This window comes from Pongo pygmaeus, chromosome 12 (genome assembly GCF_028885625.2).
Source record: "Pongo pygmaeus isolate AG05252 chromosome 12, NHGRI_mPonPyg2-v2.0_pri, whole genome shotgun sequence".
Taxonomy (NCBI): domain Eukaryota; kingdom Metazoa; phylum Chordata; class Mammalia; order Primates; family Hominidae; genus Pongo; species Pongo pygmaeus.
Genome location: NC_072385.2, coordinates 122,225,568 through 122,249,244, shown reverse-complemented (window position 1 = coordinate 122,249,244; position 23,677 = coordinate 122,225,568). Strand labels below are relative to the sequence as shown.

At 46.6% G+C, this 23,677-nt stretch overlaps 1 protein-coding gene across 11 annotated transcripts in view; it reads left to right on the top strand.

Annotated features, from left to right (window-relative positions):
* LPIN1 (lipin 1) overlaps positions 1–23,677 on the top strand; it is a 105,044-nt gene that overhangs the window by 70,078 nt on the left and 11,289 nt on the right. For all 11 annotated transcript variants that reach the window (XM_054475699.1, XM_054475706.1, XM_054475700.1 and 8 more), the window contains 5 exons: positions 2,358–2,437; positions 9,864–9,990; positions 11,375–11,523; positions 12,019–12,105; positions 22,317–22,469. In XM_054475699.1, coding sequence (XP_054331674.1) covers positions 2,358–2,437; positions 9,864–9,990; positions 11,375–11,523; positions 12,019–12,105; positions 22,317–22,469 — 596 coding nt within the window. The remainder of the gene's footprint in view (positions 1–2,357; positions 2,438–9,863; positions 9,991–11,374; positions 11,524–12,018; positions 12,106–22,316; positions 22,470–23,677) is intronic.

Genomic DNA, 23,677 nt, shown 5'->3' with positions numbered 1-23,677 from the left:
CATCCAGTTTTCAAGTAGCCAACTAAGCAGACGTTGTCCTGCGGATGCCTCAACGTGTTTCAAACTTAATGCTTCCAGAATTGAACTCATGGGATTCTTGCGAGTTCTTCCATCGTTGGGGCCATAGTCAGAAAATGGCACCACTGTCCATCTGTGGGTGAGATTCATGCTTTAAGCCTCACTCCCACACCAGGTCCTATCAGTTTTCCGTCTTAAATACTTCTCTGACGTGTCCATGTCTCTCCAGCTCTGCTCCCACAAATCTGTACTACCATCATCTCTCCCAGAGGTGCTTCCAGATGGTCTCTTTGCACCCATCCTCACCCTTGGTTCTTCATTCTCTGTACTGCAGATGCATTGGTCTCTTCAGGGGACTGCTCCTATTTATGTTGCTCCTTAAAGCCTTACTGTGGTTCCCCAGGGCTCTTATAATGAAGGCTGGTGTCCTTACCACGGCCTACAGTGCTTGTGTGTTCTAGCTCCTGCCTGCCTCTTTAATCTCATCTTTGCCGTTCTCTGCTCTCTGTGCATTAGCTTCAATGGCTGAAGGTACCTTCTACCCTGGGGGCTTTGCACATGCTATTTTCATTACTTAGTATTCTGTAGACCCCTCTCCCCTGCTTCGCTTAGCTAACTAGCAGATCCAGTAGCCCTTTCCCTGCAGATGAGTCTAGTCTGCTGTCCTCTGCCTGTGAACTTTTCCTTCATAAATTTTGTCATAGTTGATAATTATGTAATTACTAGTGTGACTGTTTGATGAACCTCTCCTTTCCGTCTAGACCCGAAACTTCATGAGGCAGAGACCATATATGGCTCTGATTGCTTTGGTGTTCTTGGACTCCATGTTGGACCCAGAGTAGGGGTTCAGCAAATATTTGTTGAGGGCACGCTGATTACTCTGGGAAAGTAGTATGAAGAAGCCACAGGGACAATAGTCAAGTTGGTTATTTTAATCATAAACTGTCATGAACTCTATTTATGCCATTAGTTGAAAGGGAAAACGTTTGCTGGAAGAGTTTTATCAAGATATAATTGTTCTTTGACATTTTCTGTTAGCATATCTGAGGTCTACTCATCAGTTTTACTGATCTCCAAGGGTTACAGACAAATGAGTGCAAATATATATGCTTTACACTAGAGGCCTTAAAGCATGAAGGGCCTCTCTAGTTTTCTTACTAGAGAGCAGAATGTTCTAGAATTTAAGATGGAAGTATATTTCAGTGACTTCTTTGTAGAATATCCAAATTCTCACCAGTTTGCATTAAGTGGAGTGCCGCTAAAAGTAAGGAACAGTTATGAAATTAAATGCTTCTTTAAAAATCTGAAATATACTTATTTCAGTTAGATACAGATTTGGGAAATAGTCTAAGAAGAAATTGCTAATAGTGGTGGCTAAGTTACACGATAAATAGATAAAACGTAACTGGACACATTATATCAATTATTTGTGTGGTTATAAAAAAACCTAAAGGATATTTGAACTTAGTTCATGCTAGTCATATGTTAAGACAGTCAGCCTATTACATAGTTTGTATTGTTCATTTTCTTTATTAAAGGACCGTAGATTTCGTCTCCTGACGAAACGAGCACAGAGAAAGATTTAGTCGTTTACCCTCGGTCCCTTGGCATTTCTCTCTGGTCTCTTCTGTCCTTGGGGCCAGTGCCCATTTCCATCCTCCTTTGCATGCTGTGTGCCTGGCTTTGTGTTTCAGACACAGTCTCCTTTAATCCTCATAGCAGCGTTAGGAGATGGAGAATTTCACCCCTGTTTCACAGATGAGGAAGCGAAGTTCTGAACAGTTAAATGACTTGCCCAAAGTTTGTAAGCAAGAGAAACAAGACTGGGCCCAGCTATTCTCTTAGAAATCCAAGGTTCTTTCCAGTACACCAACAGAGGATTTTCTATTAGGAGTATGTCATCTTGGAAAAGAGGAAAATGCTTTCACATCTTCCCCAAGCAAAATATGGTACAAAAATATTTTCAAGCGTTTCTATCAGCAATTACAAGAAAATATTTTGAAAGGCCCCCGGAATCCAAGCAGCCCTTGATCAAGCATTTGCATAAGCTACAGTGATGATGGAGTTTGGTTTGGTGCCACAAATGCTTATGGATAACAGATTCGTTTCTGTCAAAAATATTTCTTGGTTTAATCATATACTTCTTAGCAAAGGAGAGATCAGGACCCACCGAAACAGACACAGCCAGAGCCTCCCGGGGCAATCGCTAGAGTGGGCGTCGTTGGGGAATGGTCTACCTTTAGGGGTCCTGCCTTAAGGAAACCCATGGGAAAACACCAGCTGTCTGCAAGCCCCTTCTCTGTGGTACTTCTGTGACTCTTTCTTTTCTCCTTCTCTAGGAAAGTAAGCCAGAGCAGTGCTTGGCTGGCAAGGCCCATAGCACCGGAGAGCAACCGCCGCAGCTCAGCATGGCCACCAGGTGCGGTAGGAGGCTTCTTGGGATGTTTGCAGCCCCTTTCTGCATCCAAGTTCATGGCGTGTGCTGCCTGGATGCAGACAGGGTTCACCACACGGTTGCAACTCTGGCCCTGTGATTCACTTGGTGACCTGGAGCAATTTATTTAACTTGGTTCTCCCATGAGCAAAATGCATGCAATTGCTCCCTTAGATAGCTAATTTGCAAAATAAATGTGAGCCTTAAGTGAGATAATATAACTAGAGAATTTCTCATGGTCCTGGCATGCAATAGTCCTTTATACACAGATGATGATGATGATAATAATAACAGCGAGAATAATGACAGTGATGACAGGAATAAATAGTAGCCCTAACAATAACATGGAAATAAGTTTCACTTCTGAAGGAACTTGCCTTTCTCTGTAATTTAAATACTGACCAGGACTTACGTTGATATTTTTAACATGGATTCATATTCACTTGGCATAGGAGAGGTTAGATTTTGATGGTACTGATCAGTATTTGTGGTGTTTTGTCTTCAGGTTAATCTCTTTATATGGGATTGGGGGTGACTCTGAGGACAGTCCCATTATACACTAATTATAATAGTGGTATCATATACTGACACTGAATGATTTGTGCTATACCATCTTTTACTTATTACTTCATGTTTACAGTATTCCTGTGTTTAAGAAATCCAGGATTCCATTTCTTATTTAGCAGACAGAAAGTGCTAACAGATTAATTGGGGCCAGATCCACATCTTACTCATTTTTGTATCTTGGAGGCCACTGCCCCACAGAGTAGTTGTTTCCAAAGTTTTGCTCAACCATCACTCAACCACTGAGGTTTTCTCCATGTGTTGTTGATTTACGGGAGAGGCAGGCGTGGATTTCCATTCCTCTGAATCCCGGCCATGGCTCTGTGTCTTAAACAATTTTACATCTAGGATTCTTTGCTACAAACAGAAACCCACGTGGGAGGCAGGTGGGAAACGATCTGATTTCTTTATTGTTCTCTGTGGAGAAGAACAGGGTGGAGACGAATGTGCGGGACCTGGTAGGGGTGAGTTTGAATGTGACTGTGAATGGCCTGGCTCGCTCTCGCCTGGGATGCTCTTGAAGGGAAACCTTTCCGTTTCCCGTGGTCGTGTCCCAGGTGCCTCCCCCCTGGCCCACCGCTGGTCTGTGCTTCACAGGCACAAGAAAGAATGGGAGGGCACCAGGGTATCGATATTTCCCAGCTGGGAATTCTGAGTTTGGCTGTGAGTGCGCTTGGAAGGGAGAAGGCAGGTGTGTTGAGGATGGAGCCCAGGCCAAGAACGTGCCACCGTCTGAGCAGCCAGCATGGAAAGCAGACATTTTAAAATAAGTGGTTGTTTACTCCACAAGCTGTAGCAGAAGCAGCCGACATTGCAGTCAGGCAAGTCTGGTTTGGAATCCCAGCTTTGCTCCTGGGTAACCATTGGACCTTGGGGAAGCTCCCTGACACATCTGAGCAAAGGTGCCAGTGCCACCGTCAGTGCCCAGACAGGCTGGGATGGAGCTGGCCTGGAAGCTCCATGGGAGGCACGCTACCCCAAAAGAGGCACACAAACAAAGATGCAAAAATGCGTGCTCTCAGCAACTTAAACCAACTTAAATAGCTACACTAGAAATGCCCCGCTTTCCTGGAACTCATTTTACCAACCTTCTCTGTCTTGGCAATAATTTCTAAACAGAAGAGGTAGCACAGAGCAGGATATACAGCAGGGACCTTGTCCAACAGCCTTCAGTGTGATCTTTGTCAAATTAATCTACCTCTCAGCGTCTCCATCATTGAAATGGGGTTAAGAATAGCACCGATGCAATAGACCCCATCTCACTGGGTCTTCGAGGCAACTTCATGAGAAAATGATCCAGAGTGCAGAAACCAATCCGGGAGGATGGCTCTGTGGTCACCTGGAGGACACGCATTCAATCCCAAACCATACAGTTTCTGTTGGCTGAATGCAGGATGTCTGCCAAATCCATCCTGCCCTCTGGCAGTGCCCAAGGCTGTGGGAGCCCACCTCTTGCATTAGCGTGACCTGGATGTGAGACATGGAGCTAAAGGAGATCATTTTGGAACTTTTAAATTTAGTGACTGCCCTATTGGATTTCACACTTGCATGGGGCTTGTAGCCCCTTCGTTTTGGCCAATTTGTCCCATTGGAAACAGGTGTATTTACCCAGTGCCTGTACCCCAATTGTATCTAGGAAGCAACTCACTTGCTTTTGATTTTACTGGCTTATAGGCAGAGGAGACCTGTCTCAGATGAGACTTTGGACTGTGGATTTTGAGTTAATGCTGAAATGAGTTAAGACTTTGGGGGACTGTTGAGAAGGCATGATTGGTTTTGAAATGTGAAAAGACATGAGATTTGGGAGGGTCCAGGGGCAGAATGATATGCTTTGGCTCTGTGTCCCCACCCAAATGTCACTTCGAATTGTAATCCCCGTAATCCCCAGGTGTCAAGGGTGGGACCAGGTGGAGGGAATTGGATCATGGGGGCCGATTCCCCCATGCTGCTGTTCTTGTGATAGTGAGTTCTCACGAGATCTGATGGTTTTACAAACATCTGGCATTTTTCCTGCTTGCACTCACTCCGTCCTGCTGCCCTGTGAAGAAGGCATCTGCTTTTCCTTTGCCTTCCGCCATGATTGTAAGTTTCCTGAGGCCTCCCCAGCCATGTGGAACTGTGAGTCAATTAATACCTCTTTCCCTTATAAATTACCCAGTCTTGGGTATTTCTTCATAGCAGTGTGAGAACGGACTAATACAGCCAGTCTTAGACCTAGGGGAAGATGGGCCTGAGGGTCAGAGAGTTAGGTTTACAAGGGAGAGAAGAGGACAGCGACTGGGAGGGGCCCGTACACAATGGGCACAGTGGCATCGCTGGTGCCAGCACTGCTCTTACTCTTACTCCTTCTAGCCATAGCAGGCAGAACCCCAGGAGAGTGCGGAGAGCAGCGAGACACTTCTGCAGCTCTTCCCAAGTTGGAACCTCAGCTCTTGCAGTTTACTTGGGGTGTCACGGATTTTCTCACTGTCTGATACAATCATATTCAAATGTGGGCAAAAAATGCTTTTTCCCGTCAAATAGAAACAGCTGAACCATTTGCCATTCTGAGTTAGTCACAGTATGGTTCCTTATTGAACCTGAAAAATTAAGAATTGACTCTTGTGAAAAAGAACTCAGATTTTGAAAAGAATAGAAAGTTCTCTTGAAAAATGTAAACCTTTTAATTTATACTGGCATCTCAGACTTTGAGTCTCCTTATTAGAGTCATACAGTTGACTAAAAAAAAAAAAAAGGTGTCAGAATGTTTTCCTAATTGACAGACGTGATTGACAGAACAGTCCCCGAAGTCCCATAATTGAGCAAACAGCTTGTCACCATACAAATAATTAAAATACCGTTTGAAAAACGTACACTGACAAGTGCTAACTTAGATGTTGTTCACAGCTATTCTTCTGTGCACACATTTTCAAATGACATGAGCCCTTTTGTTTTGTTTTGTTGCTTCTTGCAGATACTGTAAAGCAAGCAACATTTAATGAGCCATTGTAAGGGGTGGGGTGGGGGCCTCCGAAAAGGAGGCATTTTATTCTGTGCAGGGTGGTGCAATCTGAGACATGGCAGCCGCAGATGACCGTGTACTTGCCCTAAGCTGAAACCACCAACAGCAAACTGCACATCTCGCGTTTTAGTCTTTGTATCTGTGTTTTCCTTTCTGTGTTCCTTCAAACATGGCATGCTGCACAAATTTAGTGGGTTTTTTTTTTTTAAAGCAGCAGATGGAAATCACAGCTATTCCGCCTTGCCTCCTCATCCCGCCGGCAGAGGTACACATCAATCTGTTGTCACCAAGAGCTTTGCTTCACATTTGGATCTCATTTCACTCCAAACTGTTTGGTTGGAACATAAACATTTTCCCATTCAATGAGGGGCCTGTAGCCTCGTTCTTCTTCTGCTTGACAAGGAAATCTGCACCACCCCCCCCACCCCGTCCCCAGCAGCATTTGCCAGGCTGTACCAGCTCCAGGACCACATTTACCCCGTCTGAAAACCTCCAGATTTTTGGTTCAGAAGAACCAGCATGGTTCATAGGATCCGTAGGTGTTAGAACCGGAAGGGACTTTGGTTGGATCAGGTCATTTTACAGATGAGCCCACTGAGGCCCAGGGAGGAATTTTCTAGGATGAGGCCTTTCCTGGGGCTTATGTCTGGGTCTCCCAGTCCAGGTCTCTCCAGCCTGTTACCTGCCTGCATCCTGAAGTTTTGGGTGGATGTGATTCAGTTGTTCCTCTGCATTTTAAGATAAAGAAATCAAGGCTGAAAGATAAAGAAATGATTTCTCCAAGGTAATATAGCCGGAAGTTACCATGGGCTGGAAACCTGTGTTTTTCAGAGTCTAACTGCTGTACCATCTCCACTCTACCTAGAATCAGGTTCAGCCCCCAATGTCATGGCATTGTTCCATCCACGTGTAGCTTAGCTCCACCACAGACCAACCACAGTTCTAGCCGATGCTCTGTTCTCCTTCAACTCAGCCTCCTGTTCCCATGGCATATTCCCCCAGGGCTCTGTCCCAGTGATCTCTAAATCTTTGTTTTCAGCCCAGGTCTCTGTGTTGTGATTTAGATACAAGCCCTGCGTGAGTGGGAATAGGTTGTTTGCTGTGCCATCAATGCCTGGCATGGTATGCTTGAGTGTCGGTTGAATGAGCTCTGGGCCACCAGCCCAAAGCCCACTGACCTCCCTTTCCTGGGGCCCAGGGAGCAGGTGCTTAGGGAGGGGTTGCTCATTCTAGGACTGGAAGGAGCTGGGTCTCTACATAAGTGTGGTAGAAACAACACGGAAGTGGAGGTGCTGTGGGACACTGTCCTCCTTCACATCTCCCCAGTATTGGGCAGTATTGGGTTGTAGGGATCTCTTTTTTTTCTTTTTTGAGACAGGGTCTTACTCTGTCACCCAGGCTGGAGTGCAGTGGCGCATTCTTGGCTCACTGCAACCTTCGCCTCCCAGGTTCAAGTGATTCTTTTGCCTCAGCCTCCCAAGTAGCTGGGACTATAGGCACGAACCATCACGCCTGGCTAATTTTTAAATTTTTTGTAGAGACAGGTTTTGCCATGTTGGTGAGGCTGGGGATCACTTCTTAACACTTATGGGGTCAGAAAGCTGTAGGTTGCATAGGTGATCTTAAGGGAGGCAAGCGAGGGGGGGAAACAGGAGGCAGTAGGACGAGAAGAAGTCAGCACTGAGAGGAGAGAGTTTATTGAGATAAAAAGATAAGACAACCCTGGTACATCTTCTGTTGTGAAATTCAGATCCTTTGCTCACTTTTAAATGGGATGATTGGTTTCTCTGCTGTTGAGTTGTTTGAGTTCCTTGTATATATACTGGGTATCAGCCCCTTGTTGAATGAGGAGTTTGCACATATCTTCTCCCATTTAATGGGTTGTCTCTTTGCTCTGTTGATTGTTTCCTTTGCTGGGCAGTAGCTGTTGAGTGTGATATAGTCCCATTTGCTCAACATCACTAATCAGGAAAGGACAAATCAAAATCACAGTGAGATAGCATCTCACCCCAGTTAGCATGGCTATTATCAAAAAGACAAAAAATAACGAATGCTCATAAGGATGTGGAGAGAAGGGAACTCTTAAACACTGTTGGTGGGAATGTGAATTAGTACAGCTATTATGGAAAACAGTATGGAGATTTCTTAGAAAACTAAAAATAGAACTAGCATACAATCCAGCAATCCCACTACTGCTTATTTCTCCAGAGGAAGGGAAATCAGGATGTCAAAGGGATACCTGCATCCCCATGTTTATCACAGCACTATTCACAGGAGTTGAAATATGGAACCAACCTAAGTGTCCATCAATGGATAAATGGATGAGGAAAATGTGATATATACACAATGGAGTACTATTCAGACCTAAAAAAGAATGAATCCTGTCATTTGTGGCAACATGGGTGGAACTGGAGGTGATTATGTTAAGTGAAATAAGCCAGGCACAGAAAGACAAATATCACGTGTTCTTACTCATATGTGGGAGCTAAAAACGTTGATCTCATGGAGGTAGAGAGTAGAATCGTGGTTACCAGAGCTGGGAAGGGTAGAGGGGAGAGGAGGGTGAAGAGAGGTTGGTTAATGGGTACAAACATACAGTTAGATGAAAGGAGTAAGTTCTAGCGTTTCATAGCACAGTGGAATGATTATAGTTAACAGCAATTTATTATACATTTCAAAATAGTTAGAAGATTTAGAATGTTCCAACACAAAGAAATGATAACTGTTTGGGGTGATGGGTATGCTAATTACCGTGATTTGATCAGGGTGTGCATACTTTGATAAATGCAAGTGTATGCATTTATCAGAATATTACATGCACCCCATAAATACGTACAATTAATATGTCAATAGAAAAATAAAAAATGCAAAAGACAGTAAAAAAAAAAAATAAGCTGGAGCTCTGTGTATATGCTAACCTTGCCTAGAGGAAGGTGCTGAGCCAGAGGCTTTGTAGGAAAGCAAAGTACCAGAGGGCTTGGGATGTGCTGCTTTCGGGGCCACTCAGCCTTTTCCATTTAGTCTAAGGCATTTGCTAAGCGATTCATATAGCATTGAGGCATTTTCAAAGATAGCGGTCCTGGGAGGCAGAGCTAATACTACTGGGTTGGGGATTATGTCACAGGAGGATTTTCATTGAGTGAGCAGCTAATTACAGATATGCTGTATGTGAGCTATTTAAAGAAAATGAGCCTGATTCCCACCCTGCGCCTCCCAGCTCCCCACTAAACAAAAAAGTCTAGAAGAGTTAGGGGCACTGACCTGTATATTCTGAGCAGGGAAGTAAGGCATATTCCTTGCTCATGGGATGACCTGCTGGGGGATCCTGAGGGGAGAACTGGTGAGTCTTTCTTGCTTTCACTAGCACCTGTCCATAAGTTCTAGAAAGGCCCTCATTGCTTGGAGTTGTATATTTGGTGAGCTTTATACAGGGAACTGATGGATGAGTTTGGACTTGTAGAAACTTGGACTCCTAGTGCTTGGCATGCAGTCTCAGATAGGAAAAGAAGAGAGACAGAGAAGACAGTTAGCATCTTCCTAGGCCAAGGGGGAGTTTAACCCTGTTTGTCATGAATAGGAACCTGTTGGCTTAAAATAGTGGTGGTAGCTCATCAATAGGCAAGTGAATGGGGAGAGGCAGCCCCCACATGTGTAATGCAAGAGATGCATGAATGGGGATGTAGTGAGAGTTCATTGATAAATTTAACATCTTATGGTAGATGACCACCCAAGAGACAGGACTCAGGAGAGACTGGATTGACTTAGTCATTGATTAAAGGCTAATGCATTTTTCATGGCTACCCAGATGCATTTTCTAATTGGTGATGACATCACTGTGTGTTCCAGGGTAAAGCATGAATCATCCTCCAGTGATGAGGAGCGTGCAGCTGCCAAGCCGTCAAACGCAGGCCACCTCCCTCTTCTGCCTAACATCAGCTACAAGAAGACTCTCCGGCTGACTTCTGAGCAGCTTGTGAGTCTCCCATGCTTGCCGCGGCTGTGTTGTAAGCACATGAGGTTTCTGCAGACTCCTAAGGCTGTGTGATGGTTGGGATGTGCCTGTTACTTGTCACCTTTCATCCCAGGGGGCCTGCAGTCCCTCAACTGGGTACCTGCTGTTTCCACCCCAACTCCAGCACTATCCAGGCTGGGTCCTCAATATGACCTTCCCTTTTGTCTTCTCCTTTTGCTGGCCTGGCCCTGGAGAATCTAGTTTACTAGAGTTAGGAGGAAGGCAGCCTGGCGGAGCTAATTCATCCTGAGGTGTCAATCACAGATAGACTTGAAAATCACTCAAAGATGTTTTTGCTTCGAGAGAGATGTTTGTTAACTCAAATGCATCTCTTAAGTTGGTGGAAATTAAGCAGTTGTGATAGAATTTAGAGAATTTCAGGTAACCAGGGGCATCACCTGGTCATGGTGTCCTTTTATTTTTCCGTGTGTGAGATCAGTTTTAATTAAAAGCCCTTTCTTGGATCCCGTTGGTCATGGCCAGTGAACCTGTCCTTGCTTTTTTGTGAATCAAGTCTTTTGCATTCCTCCTAAGTGTTAGTGGGGAGCCTGGCTCAAGTGTGAGGGTGTTTACTAGGAAAAGATAAGGAACAGGCCCAGACACCACTCAGGCCATGTGTGGGACCCTGCAGCCTGGGGGTCTCTGTGTGACTCACTGCTCCTACTGGCGACACTGGGGACACCTGCAGTCAGGCAGCCTGGGGGTCTGAATGGCCAGCTGGTGTGCACCAGGAGTCCTGGCACAGAGACTCAAAACTGCTCAAAATTCACTTTGTATTTTGAATTTGGTGTGATTTCTTTGGGTCTAGACTATATTCTTCTGGATATGAGGCATGACTGATAACCAAGACTTCTCTTTTTCCAATTTGTGTCAGTATAATAATAATTTAAAAACATGGTTATTTAGGGAAATGTATTTTCACACTTGGCTTAAATTTGTCTCCCTGAATGATGACCTTCCTATTTAGTCATAGAGTGGTGAGTGTATCCTATTCCAAAATTATGATTTATTATGCCGTATAGCCCCGTCACTGAATCCTGGCTAATGACTCTAATCTGAAAATACTGGATCAAATTAGCACTATCCTGGGAAGTAGAACAACTCTGTAGCAAGTAGGCAAATTGCATTACAAGGGGGCCTGAGAGAGCTGAGGTTTCATTTTGCCTGTCCAGCCCCAGAAAGAACCAGAACAAGGAAGGGTGGGGAAAGAAAGAATTATACAAGGGCCCAGGGCAGTCACTCGTTTTTAAAGCCGAATCCTGCTTCTCATGGAACAGAAGCCACATGCCCATCAATCAGGGCCTTTCCCTCAAGCAGACAAATACTAATGGTTCATGTTTTTCAGAAAAGCTTGAAGTTGAAGAATGGCCCCAACGACGTGGTTTTCAGTGTCACCACGCAGTACCAAGGCACGTGCCGCTGTGAGGGCACCATCTATCTGTGGAACTGGGATGATAAGGTCATCATTTCTGATATTGACGGGACGATCACCAGGTAGGTCCCGCTGACTTGGGGGCCATGGTAGATTTCTTTGCTTCACCGTGGGGTCTCCGGGCCTGGTGTTGGCACCTCTCCTCCCCTAATGGGACTTGCATGGCTCGAATTCTGGTGCAGTCGGAGCTGCTTATGTAGTTTCAGCTCCTTGGTGCCAATCATTGTGTTTAGGGCTTGGTTGTTTCCTTCTGGGGTATTATCTCTTCGACTTGGTTGCTTCTGTGGGGGCTTCTCAAGAGCGTCTTTTTGAATGGCCTTTACCTTTGATTGAACAAGCCAGTCACCTCAATGCATGATCAGACTGGAGGCGTCCTTCTATGGATTACCATGTCCCTCTGTCAGCATCAACTTTGATGACTTGAGCCTTGGGCTTTCTATCCAGAAAAAAAGTTGTGGGTCTTGTTTGTGTGTTTTTTTTTTTTTTATGAGGCATGAATGGTGCGATGAATCTGAAAGGGATTTTTACTTTATTTTTCTCTTTTTCTCTTCATTTAGATCAGATACTCTTGGCCACATTTTGCCCACCCTTGGGAAGGATTGGACCCACCAGGGCATTGCTAAGCTGTACCATAAAGTGAGCCAGTGAGTACAGAATTCCTGTTTCCCGCCTCCCACGAACACTGGTGTGTGCATCGCACTCTGCGTATGGAATCTTTCCTGGCCCAGCATGGGGTGACTTGCAGAGAGGACTGCACCTCAACCAGAGGGGGGCAGTGGGGGTCAGGGGTGGCAGTGGAGTCCAGAGTGAAAGTGAATTCCAGCAACTCCAAATTTGAATTCAATACCAAGAAACCAGGAGCGAAGTATAGGGGAATTGATTACTAGGAGAACACAGATGGTGGCAGTGTTAGGGGTTAGATTGAAGTTTAGTTCATCCCGAGGGATGGCAGAGGTAGCCAGATGAAGAAATAGGAGCTTAAATGTTATATATGCCAAGTGATTTTCTGTAGGCTAAAAAGTTGCAGATTCCAGGCAAGTTTTGGCGGCGTTGCAGACCCTGCGAGCCAACCAGCAGGGCACATCATGTCCACCTGGTCTGTGGAATGCTCCAGCAAGTGGCCCAAAACAGAACAGTGCCCACTGTGGGGCCCTCAGCCCCAGACATCAGATGGGAGAGGGGTTCTCCGACTGCTTTCCTGTGCTGGGTACATGGGCTACTTCACTTAAATCTTACAGAGATTCTGAAAAGCACATAATAATCATTTCTGTGTTTAGATGAGTGAAATTAACTAGGAGAACTAAAGTGATTTATCCAAATTCCCATTGCTCTCGTCTGCCTCCAGGGTTCAGAGCCCTGCAGGGATTCTCCACGCACCGCCCCCCCCCCCGCCCCGAAACACCCCCATTCTAGCTTGCCAGGCCCAAGCCTCTCTCCCCCTCAGTCATGCCTCCTCCAGCCTTTTGTGGCCTAGAGTCTCCCATGCGAGTGAAATCTCCCCCTCCACAGCATTCTGTTCTCCAGCCAGTTAGAGCTGGAAGGCGCCTCTGCCTGAATCAGGACAGTGCCGTCTCTCCGCGGGTGAGGAGGGTGAGCAAGTTACATTCACACTTAGTGAGTGTCAAGATAGTGTCAAGACGGAAGTCTCAGGCCCATGGTTCCCAACCCTGTTTGCTCATCTCTAGCCCACATTGGTGATGGTAGGGAATGGGCCACCATCCAGAGCTGTTTCTAGAACTCTGTGAACACAGATGAATGAACTGTATTTCCCTGCCCTGCATCCATTCATCCATCCAGCATTCCCTGAGTGCCTATTAGTGCCTCGTCCTAGGGCGGGTGCCTGGGATTGCCATGAACTAGGTAAGTCTCTGACCTGGGACTTCATGATTTAGTAGAAAAATGGCGGCTTAGAGAGAGAACCTTAACCCTGGTAGGATTAAAAGCTTCAGATTTTGTTGGGCATGTGCCTGTAGTCCCAGCTATTTGGGAGGCTGAGGTGGGAGGATTGCTTGAACCCAAGAGTTCAAATCCAGCCTGGACAACATAGTGAGACCCCCCATCTCTCTAAAAAAATAAGTATGTACATTAAAAAAGCTTCAGATGTCATCTTAGATACCCAAGCTCATTGGTTTGACTTTACTTTTCTGGATTTCGTCTTTAAAAAATTATTAATACAAAAGTTATGCATACTTCTTGAGACATAAAAATACTAATAAAAGAGGCCGAGATTATAGAAACTGTAAAGTGCAGAGGTTGTATCACCCTCCTGGCTGCCCTTGCTGCAAGCTATTCCCTTCCTTAAAAGTAGAACTATTATGAACATTTTGGTTCTATCTTGCTGAACTTCAAAAACTTATTTACATCCCCACACACATACACTGACATTATTCAATTATTCATCCTATCTCTTTGTTTCATTTTATGTAATATTTACCTTACTCTTTTCGCTGCTGGGCAGAATCCTGTCATCTAGATATACCATACTTTCTTTAACTCACCCTCTATTGATGAACATGTAGGTGGTCGCCACTTTTTCCCCTATTGCCAACAGTGATGCAGTAAGCGTTCACATGCAATGCTTATGATATATAATGCATGTATCAATAAATAAAGAAGGCACACACACTTAGGGAAATCTCGCTGTAAAGTAGATTCCCAGGAGTAGAATTGCTCGGTCAAAGGATGAGCACATTTAAAGCTTTGATCAATATTGCCGCATTGCCCTCTAAAAAGGTTATCCCAGTGTGTGCTGCTGTAGGCGGTGTACGTGCAGAGTCCCCTCCCTGCAGCCTCACCACGGGCTGACCTTTCATTTAGAAGGATTAATCTACTCATCAGCTGCCTTGACTTGTGTGACACTGAAAATTGCATCTATTTTTAGTTGAAGGAAATAAACCCTCATGGGTCAGGATGTTGAGTAGTGCACAGCTGATTCATTTGATTTTTGGAACATAAATCTATTTCCATCCTTACTGTAACATTAAACAAGCCCTGTTGCTTTTTAATTTTTTTTTTTTTTTTTGGTCTTGATTTGTCTCTTGGATTTTCTCAGAAGAGAGATCTTCTTGAAAAATAAAGCTGTGTGGCTTACTGAAGAACCCCTGACCATTCTTTTCTTTGATTGGTTGGTTTAGAATGAGTGAAACCTGTTAGTCTGGACCTGTAGATACTGCCTGGAGCAAGATGTGACATGGAGACCCAAACCGTTGCCTGCTCAATGAGTTGGATATGTTTGTTGTCCGCGGCACCCAGTCAGGCCTGTGTGATTTGCAGGATGGCCAGGGCTTTTGAAAACCCATCTTCAGGGCAGCTTTTCTACAACCTTCAGGGCTCCCTGCTCAGCATTGTAGGAGGAGGTGCCAGCTCCTTGGTGTGGCATTTGAAACCTGGCACTTTCAGGTCCCAGTCTTCTGCCAAGCCCTTATTTTCAGCTGCTGTTTCTCAGCCCTTCCTGCTCTAATCCAGTGACTGTGTTCCTCCTCTGCACTCCATTCCCGTCTTCCTGCCTTTGCTCATGTGCTGGCCTCAGCTTGACGTGGCTTCCCCTCTGATTCTTGCTTCTCAATATTTTTATAGCCTTTAATGCCTGGCTCAAATGCCACAGTCCTCAGGCCACAATCTGTGACCCTAGTCGCTCTGGCCTCTTCCCCGTCCCCGGACTTGCTGGACTCTATGTGGATATTGGAGGGCTTGGGCCTGGCTTGTTGGCCTCGGTCCCCGTCATGGAGGACAGTCTGGACACGATGGCAGCCTCCAGAGCCAACCACTGATGAAAGTAATTCCCATCCTGGTGGGCTCTCTCAAGCCTCCTCACACGAGGGCCTTAGCAGCCACCGCTGGGAGACCTGTCAGGCTAAGAATTGACCAAGGCTTGTGACCCACTGTTCTAATGACTCCCATCATTCTTTTGAATCTGTATTGTGATTTCTAGAGAAACAGAGAAATGGTTCCCATGCTAGGGTACCAGGGAAAAGATGCCGTTTACATGAGGGTTTGTGGACTTTTTCCTGATTTTGCTTCCCTTAAATTTGGGTACGACTTACATTTTATGCACTGTAGTATTTGTCTAATGAAAAAGCCAGTCTTCAGCCGGGCACAGTGACTAACACGAATAGTCCGAGCTTTGTGGGAGTTCGAGGCAGGTGGATCACTTGAGGTCAGGAGTTTGAGACCAGCCTGGCCAACATGCTGAAACCCCATCTCTACTAAAAATACAAAAAGTAGCCGGGGGTGGTGGTGGTTGCCTGTAATCCCAGCTGCTCGGGAGGCTGAGGCAGAATTGCTTGAACCCTAGAGGCAGAGGTTGCAGTGAGCCGAGATCGCACCATTGCACTCCAGCCTGGATGACAGAGTGAGACACCGTCTCAAAAAAAAAAAAAAAAAGAGAGAGAGAGAAAAAGCCAGTCTTGCAGTTAGCCACTTGCCTGAAACAACAGCGAATAAGGACAATTTTGTTTTCTGCTGAATTTAATGACTTGTTTGGATCTAGTCAGCCCGTGAGGAATGATCCATAAGGCTAATTATCACCTTGTTCATAGAGAGGGCATAAAGCTGGCTTGAGTATTGATGAGACAGAACAAATGCAAATGAAAGAGACAGGAACCCCTTTCAGATTCAGGTGCATTCAAAACTAGAAGGAAAGTCAAAAAGGACTGTTGCCTGAAGGATCTAGATCATTCAGCTAATGGGTCCTTTGAGGCCCAAATTTGGGCAATAATTGTTTGAATTTTTGACCTTATTTCATACATGCTTTTATATTCATGTAACCAGAAGCCAGTGTCTTCGTGACTTAGCAAAAAGAACACTTACCGTGTTTTCCAGGTTCGTTAGCTCCGCTGGGGCCTAGGTGTGCGGTGTCCCAAGCCAGTGGACTGAAAATGAGAGGCATCTGTAGCAGACTTGTTACGGTCGTTTTTTTTTTTTTTGGAGACGGAGTTTCGCTCTTGTTGTCCAGGCTGGAGTGCAATACCATGATCTTGGCTCACTGCAACCTCCGCCTCCCAGGTTCAAGCGATTCCCCTGCCTCAGCCTCCCAAGTAGCTGGGATTACAGGCATGTGCCACCACGCCCGGCTAATTTTGTATTTTTAGTAGAGATGGGGTTTCACCCTGTTGGCTAGGCTGGTTTCGAACTCCTGACCTCAGGTGATCCACCCACCTCAGGTGATCCACCCACCTCAGCCTCCCAAAGTGTGGGGATTACAGGCGTGAGCCACTGCTCCCGGCCTAGATCTTTTTTCCTCTCCTGCCCGCAGCAGTTATTTCTTTCATGTCAGCACTTCTTTGTTTATTGCAGTCATTGCCCTCTGCCAGTAAGAGATAGGAAGATGCGGTAAATGGAAGGTCTGATCAGGAGTCAGGGGCCAGGATGCCAGAAGCGGCAGCCATTAGCTTACCCTGGGCCCTGGGACCGAGTACCTTCCCCACTCTGAGCTTTGGTTTCCTCTTCTGTAAAATGAGATTAGGCTAGATGACCCCTGAGGTCACTGCTAACCCGGGAATGCTCTGCTCCTGGTTGTGTGGATTGCACAAGGGTGTGTTTTGTTTTTCCAAGCCAAACCTCAGCCAAAACTCAGAGGGATCCGCTAGACTCTGGTTGCACCAGGAGCTGTCCTAGGTGCCGTCGGGGGTGCTGAGCAGTTTCTCCCTTCAAGAAGCTTGTGGTCTTGTGGGAGGAGACACTTAGGGCTCCCTGTAATAAGGCAGTGAGGGGCAGGTCGAGTGTGAAAGATGTTGGTTTTTGTTGGACATCCGTCAAGAAGTTAATTTTGATTGACCAGAGGTGTCAGAGGAGGCCCCTGTGAGAAGGTAGCACTCAGCTGAGTCTCCATGGAGGAGCAGGGTTTCAAAGGAGAGGAAAGCTCACCACAGGTGGAGGTAGGAGTGAGAGGGGAGGCTGGGAGATGAACAGGTGCCGGATGGGCTCACTGAAAGGGAGGCTCTGGTGCAGACAGTGGGGTGGGTAAAAGATGAAGCAGGAAAGTAGGCAGGCGCCAGGTTGCAGAGCGCCTGGGAGGCAACTCACCAAGCCTGAGTGGTGCTGAGCCTTCGTTTCTCAAGGTGGCTGGTGACCCTCTCTCCCCTTAGGATGGCAGATGGGGCCACAGAGTCCTTTTTCTCTGCAGCAGTGGCTCTCAACTGACGGACATATGGCAGTGTCCGGAGATGCTTTTGATGGACGTAACTGGGGCATGCTCTTGACCCTTAGTGGGTGGACCCGGGATGGTGCTGCATATCCGATGAGGCGGCATCGTGGGGTCCTCACTCCCCAACAGACACTCCTTCCATCTCAGATGTCAGTGTTGAGAAACTGCAGTCTAGAAGCTTGCAAAATGCTCCCAAAGGTAATCTTTCCAAACTATTCAAATCTCCCCGAGTCAGTGTCTTAAGAGGGATGCAGAGATTAGGGCAGAGGAGAAAACTTGTATCAAGCCTGGGCATGATGGATCCCTTTTTTTTTCTTTTTCCCCATTCTGGTGTTTCTCCAGAGCCCTGTTCCAGTTGCTGAGAATGCTAGAGGAACAGGGGTGATGTGTGTGTGTGTGTATCGCACCTTTATCCACTGGCACCTCCTATTCCTGGGTCCCACCTGTCCTGGGTATTGTTGGTTTTCCCCAAGCACTCTCTGCTCCTGTGGGGCAGGGCTGTGCCATGCCCTGTGGGTACCCCAAGCCCTGTGTGCAGCCTGGCACAGGAGTGCTCAGTGAGTGAGTGTGCATTGAAGGGACTGTGGAAGGAGCCTACCGGTTGAGCAGGGACTTGGGCTGGGCTGGCCTGTGTGGCATGTCCTGCCACCGGTTGCCCTTCTGAGTGAGGGGTCTTCCCTGTGAGAGGCACCATGGAGACTTGGTGCTGCCTGAGCATTTGGTGGGGCACTTGTTGGCACTGCAGACAGCTTTTGTTGAAGGCAGGAGGGAAGGCTCTTCCACCAGCAAACATTTTCCCATTAGGTCACTCTCGAGCTGGCTTTCCAGCTAGTCAGGCAAGAAGGCTGGCATGCTGACAGTAACTCAGTGGCATGGCCCAACTGTGAAATATATTTGACAATCCAGTTCTGAGTGAGATTAGCATCTTAGATCTCTGCAGGTGGCAGCTTTTAGGACTTTGATGTGAAGAGCTATACATGGAAATAGTGATTTCTTTTTAAAGATTGTATTAATTAAATGGCTAAAATACAAAGATATTTAGAAATTAAAAAGATTGGCTGGGTGCAGAGGCTCAGGCCTGTAATCCCAGCACTTTGGGAGGCCAAGGCAGGCGGATCATGAGGTCAAGAGATCGAGACCATCCTGGCCGACATGATGAAACCCCGTCTCTACTAAAAATACAAAAATTAGCCAGGCGTGGTAGTGCATGCCTGTAGTCCCAGCCACTCAGGAGGCTGAGGCAGGAGAATCACTTGAACCCGGGAGGCGGAGGTAGCAGTGAGCTGAGATCGTGCCACTGCACTCCAGCCTGGTGACACAGCGAGACTCTGTCTCAAAAAAAAGAAAAAAAGAGAAATTTTTAATTTTGTTTGATTTTCAGATGCATCCCTGTATTCCAGACAAGCTGATATTTCTAGATTCTTTTTGTCTTAAAACTTTCTCATTTCTTAGTTTTAAAGAACATGTTATTGAGCAATTTTCGAAACAAGTCCGTTGGCCATTATAAAATATTCATGGTAGAACAATATGTTGGTTAGGAAGCGGGTAGTTTATTCACTCATTCAGCAAATATTCACTAAGTGTCTGCTACATGCCAAGCACTGTTTTTGGCACTGGGGTTGTAGCAAAGAATGGGACAAAGTCCCTGTCCTCCTGGAGTTTATGGATGAATGAGAGATACAGTCGAATGAAGGACTATAACGTCATATTAGTGATCAGTGCTAGGAGGAGAGGGAAGGCAGAGCAAGGGCCAGTGCCTGGGTGAGGAGTGAGGGGGTGCGTGTTTCATCGCGTGGGGGAGGTCAAAGGAAGGGCTCTCTGGAGAGGTGAGATCCAGCAGAGACCTAGATGAGGTGAGGGTGTGAGCAGTCCCTGCAGATTGGGGGAAAGATGCTCCAGCCAGGAGGAACGGCATGGGCAAGTGCCAGCGCAGATGAGCGTGGCAAGTTGGAGGAAGGATGGGAACACCTGCGTGGTTTGCCAGGAGTGAGGAGTTGGACAGTCATCGCAGATGGGGTTGGGGTTGGAGAGAAAGGTGGGGGCCAGGTCTTGTTGGTCTTACGGGCCCCAGTGAAGGGTTTGGACGATGTCTGTGAGAGGTGCAGCCTCAGGAGGGTTCTGAGTGTGAGTGGGCTACGCTTTACATTTTCTTAGAGCACCATGTGGAGTTGGGATAGCAGCAGCGAGGTCATTCAAGATTGTCACGGCAACGGAGGCCAGGAGGCCATGCGGTGTGGACGTGGTGGGAGCACTGGGTGGTGCTGAGGGGCGGTTTGGGTGGGTGCCGAGGGTGGAGCAGAGGGGACCTGCTGATTGTGTGGCGTGGGGGCTGGGGGCAGGTAGACACCAACGGGGTCCCTGAGGGTTTGATGTCACACCTGGGTTAGGAGAGTGCCACTTGCAGCACCGGCCCCTGAGGAGTCTCGGGGTGAGTTGGGGAGGAGCCGCTGTGGTGTGTGTGGTTTTGGAGGTACCCATTTTGGAGTACGATGAGTACTGCGGGGTCCACGGTGAGCATGTACTGCGCAGTGGGTGTACTGTGGAGTTCATAGTAGCCTGCAGCTTGGGAGAGGGGTCTGGACGGGGTCCATGCATTTGGGAGATATCAGTGTATAGATAGTGTTTAAACATTTTTGAATAATATATTTTACTGAATCCAACATATTCAAAATGATATCACTTAGACATGTAATCAATATGAAAATGATTAATGAAATATATCATACCTTTTTTTTTAATTAGAAAGTAAACTTTAATGTCGAAAATGCAAATTTGGGGAAGATAGAAAAGGTCACACACAAGGCTGTCACTTTACACTTGGAAGGTTGCACAGCGGCCGGGCAGAGGCGCTCCTCACTTCCCAGATGGGGCGGCGCATACCTTCTTTTTTTTATAATAGACTTTGAAACTTGGTATATATTTTATACTTAGAGCACATTTCATTCTAGACACTGAATTTTTGATGGTTAAAAAAAGTGAAATGGGGCTGGGCGTGGTGGCTCACGCCTGTAATCCCAGCATTTTGGGAGGCCAAGGCGGGTGGATCACCTGAGGTCAGGAGTCAGGACCAGCCTGGCCAACATGGTGAAACTCTGTCTCTATAAAAAATACAAAAATTAGCCGGGCGTGGTGGTGCATGCCTGTAATCCCAGCTACTCAGGAGGCTGAGGCAGGAGAATTGCTTGAGCCTGGGAGGCGGAGGTTGCAGTGAGCCAAGATCACGCCACTGCACTCCATCCTGGGGGACAAAGCAAGACTCTGTCTCGAAAACAAGCAAACAAAAAAAAAGTGAAATGGACCTGCTAACGCAATAAAGTTGCGTTCATAGACTAGTTAAGTTTCTTCAGTCTAGATATGGCATTTAGAGCCGTGGATAGACTAGTTGAGTTTCTTCAGTCTAGATATGGCATTTAGAGCCGTGGATAGACTAGTTGAGTTTCTTCAGTCTAGATATGGCATTTAGAGCCGTGGATAGACTAGTTGAGTTTCTTCAGTCTAGATATGGCATTTAGAGCCGTGGATAGACTAGTTGAGTTTCTTCAGTCTAGATATGGCATTTAGAGCCGTGGATAGACTAGTTGAGTTTCTTCAGTCTAGATATGGCATTTAGAGCTGTGGAAGTGGGTGAGGTCCCCAGGTCCTCTGGGGAGTGTGGGGGGTGTGGAGAAATGAGGCCTGAGACCCTGGGTTTTGAGGCTGCGTTTTGAGGCTGGCAGAGCTGATGGGAGCAGGCAAGCTGCCGTGTCTGGGAAGGGGTGGCTGCTGAGGAGGAGAATACCCGGACACTGTGGAGTCCTGGGAGCTGAGTGACTCAGGTGCTCTGGGAGAAGGAATGAGCCCCCGAGGCAGATGCTACTGGGGAGTCCATTCCTACAGGAATTGAGAGTTGATACCTGGGTTTGGCAAGATGGGCATCAAGGTGACCTGTGCAGGGACAGCAAGGAAGGGAACAAGAGAACGAGAGTCTGCTGGGAGTGTGAGGAGAGGAAGGAAAGTGAAGAAGTGGACTCAATGCTTATACTCAGCTTTTTGGAAGAATTTTGCTACAAAAGGGAAGAGAGAAATGGTATCTTAGCCAGAGAGAGACTAAGGACGTTTTGGCGTGTATGTGTGTGTATGTGTGTATGTGTATGTGTGTGTGTGTGTATGTGCGTGTGTGTATGTGTGTGTCGTTGTTTTGGCTTGGCTTGTTTTTAGGATGAAATGAGAGATTGCAGAATATTTATGTGCTGATGTGAATTACCCAAAAGAGAGGAGGAATTTGATGGGGTGTGTGTAGGGGCGAATGAAGCAAATGCTGGAGCAAAGTGTGTGAATTGGCAGGCGGCTGTGGTCTTGTCGCAGGGGCTCTAGCCAAGAGCTGGGACCAGGGGGAGTACGAAGGGCTCAAGCGCAGGCAGGTGAGCCAGTTTCATCCATCTGAACCTCAGTTTCCATAGCAGTAAAACCAGGGGAAAATACTCATCCAGCCATGTTCTCCTGAGGATTAAACAAAGTGGGGAATGCAAAAGCGCTTAGTGAATTACAGTGAAATGTATTTAAGCCTATTTCTCAATTGCAAGCAAGATTTTGTAGAATGTGGACTTTTGTATGTGGGGGAACTTGAAACAGTGCCATTCTCCACAGGACGGATGTGGATCAGGATTTGTGAATGTGCAAAAAGATTCCATTTTCTGATGCCATAAAATGTGAATGTTTTCTGTCTTTCAGGAACGGATATAAATTTCTCTACTGTTCTGCCCGTGCCATCGGGATGGCAGACATGACGCGGGGCTACCTGCACTGGGTCAACGAGAGGGGCACGGTGCTGCCCCAGGGACCCCTGCTGCTGAGTCCCAGCAGCCTCTTCTCTGCCCTGCACAGGTACCAGGCCTTCTCCCTACACCTACATCTGTGGGCCTGTTCAGACCCTGTCTCTTCCTAACTGCAATTTTTGTAAGAATAGCCTCCTCACTGGTCTTCTGCAGCCAATATCCGTGTTCCATAGCAGGCACCAGAAAAATCATTCCAAACACAGGTCTACACCTGCATTGGCTCCTCATGGCTTTCAGGCCAGGTCCAGACTCAGGAGCTTGGCGCTTGGTGGCTCCTTATGGCCTGCACCTCCCCTCCTCTCCAGGCGCATTTCTTTTGTCTCTACCTCTCAGTCTGTGTCTCCCAGACAGTTGTCTCTGCTTGGAGCCTTTGCACATGCTGTTCCGTCTTTTTGGGTCACTCTCCTGCTCCATCTCTTCTTGAGTGGCCCGGCTGAATCTTAATGTCCCTTGGACAATGAGCCTCTATCTCATCTCCTTAGGGATCCTTAAGTGGCCTGTCTACGAATGACCATCATTCACCTGGCCTTTGACACCCATCATACTTGTCATTTTCTGTCTTAGATTTCTGGAAACACTGTTCATTTTATGGGTCCTCTAACAGACCACTAGCCAATTTCTCATTACCTTCCTCCCTTCACCTATGGGGCCATATCAAGTTAGCTAAGCCAGACTAACTCTGGCCCCTTGGAGTTGGAGGAAGAAAACACTGGATGTCCCTGTAGTTGGAGGCCCAGGGCAATTTACTAGACACCTCTCAAAGCAAAAGCTATTGTGGTCAACCACAGGACATCGGTCCCTGCTGAAGGCTGGTTGTAAATATCATAGACTTGGTCTTTATGAATGTCATTGGCGTGATTCTGCCTGAATTTGAAGACCAGATGAACTGTTTGCTGCTGCTAATCATGCAAACAGTGGAAGAATCTAGGTGGGCCCCAAATGCTGTATTGATTCTTGTGTATTTTCCTTTAGCTCTGTAGGTACCTTTTCCATCACGGCGTTGTTTTGTGTAAGCAGTAGCTTTTTTCCTCTAGTAAAAGATCTCAAATTGAGACATGCACATTCTAGGGGAGAAAAGTCAGGCACAACCTGTGTATTTCAAGTCCTCAGAGCTATCATAACAGCATTGATCTCAATAGAAATCCTGATATTTTAATGAAATTGTGTCCCTAAGCTATGCTGACAATTTGCAACAAGCCATTCATCAGCCTGTGTTAAGTAGTAAGGCTTTGTTAGGCCAAGCAAAAAGTCGACATC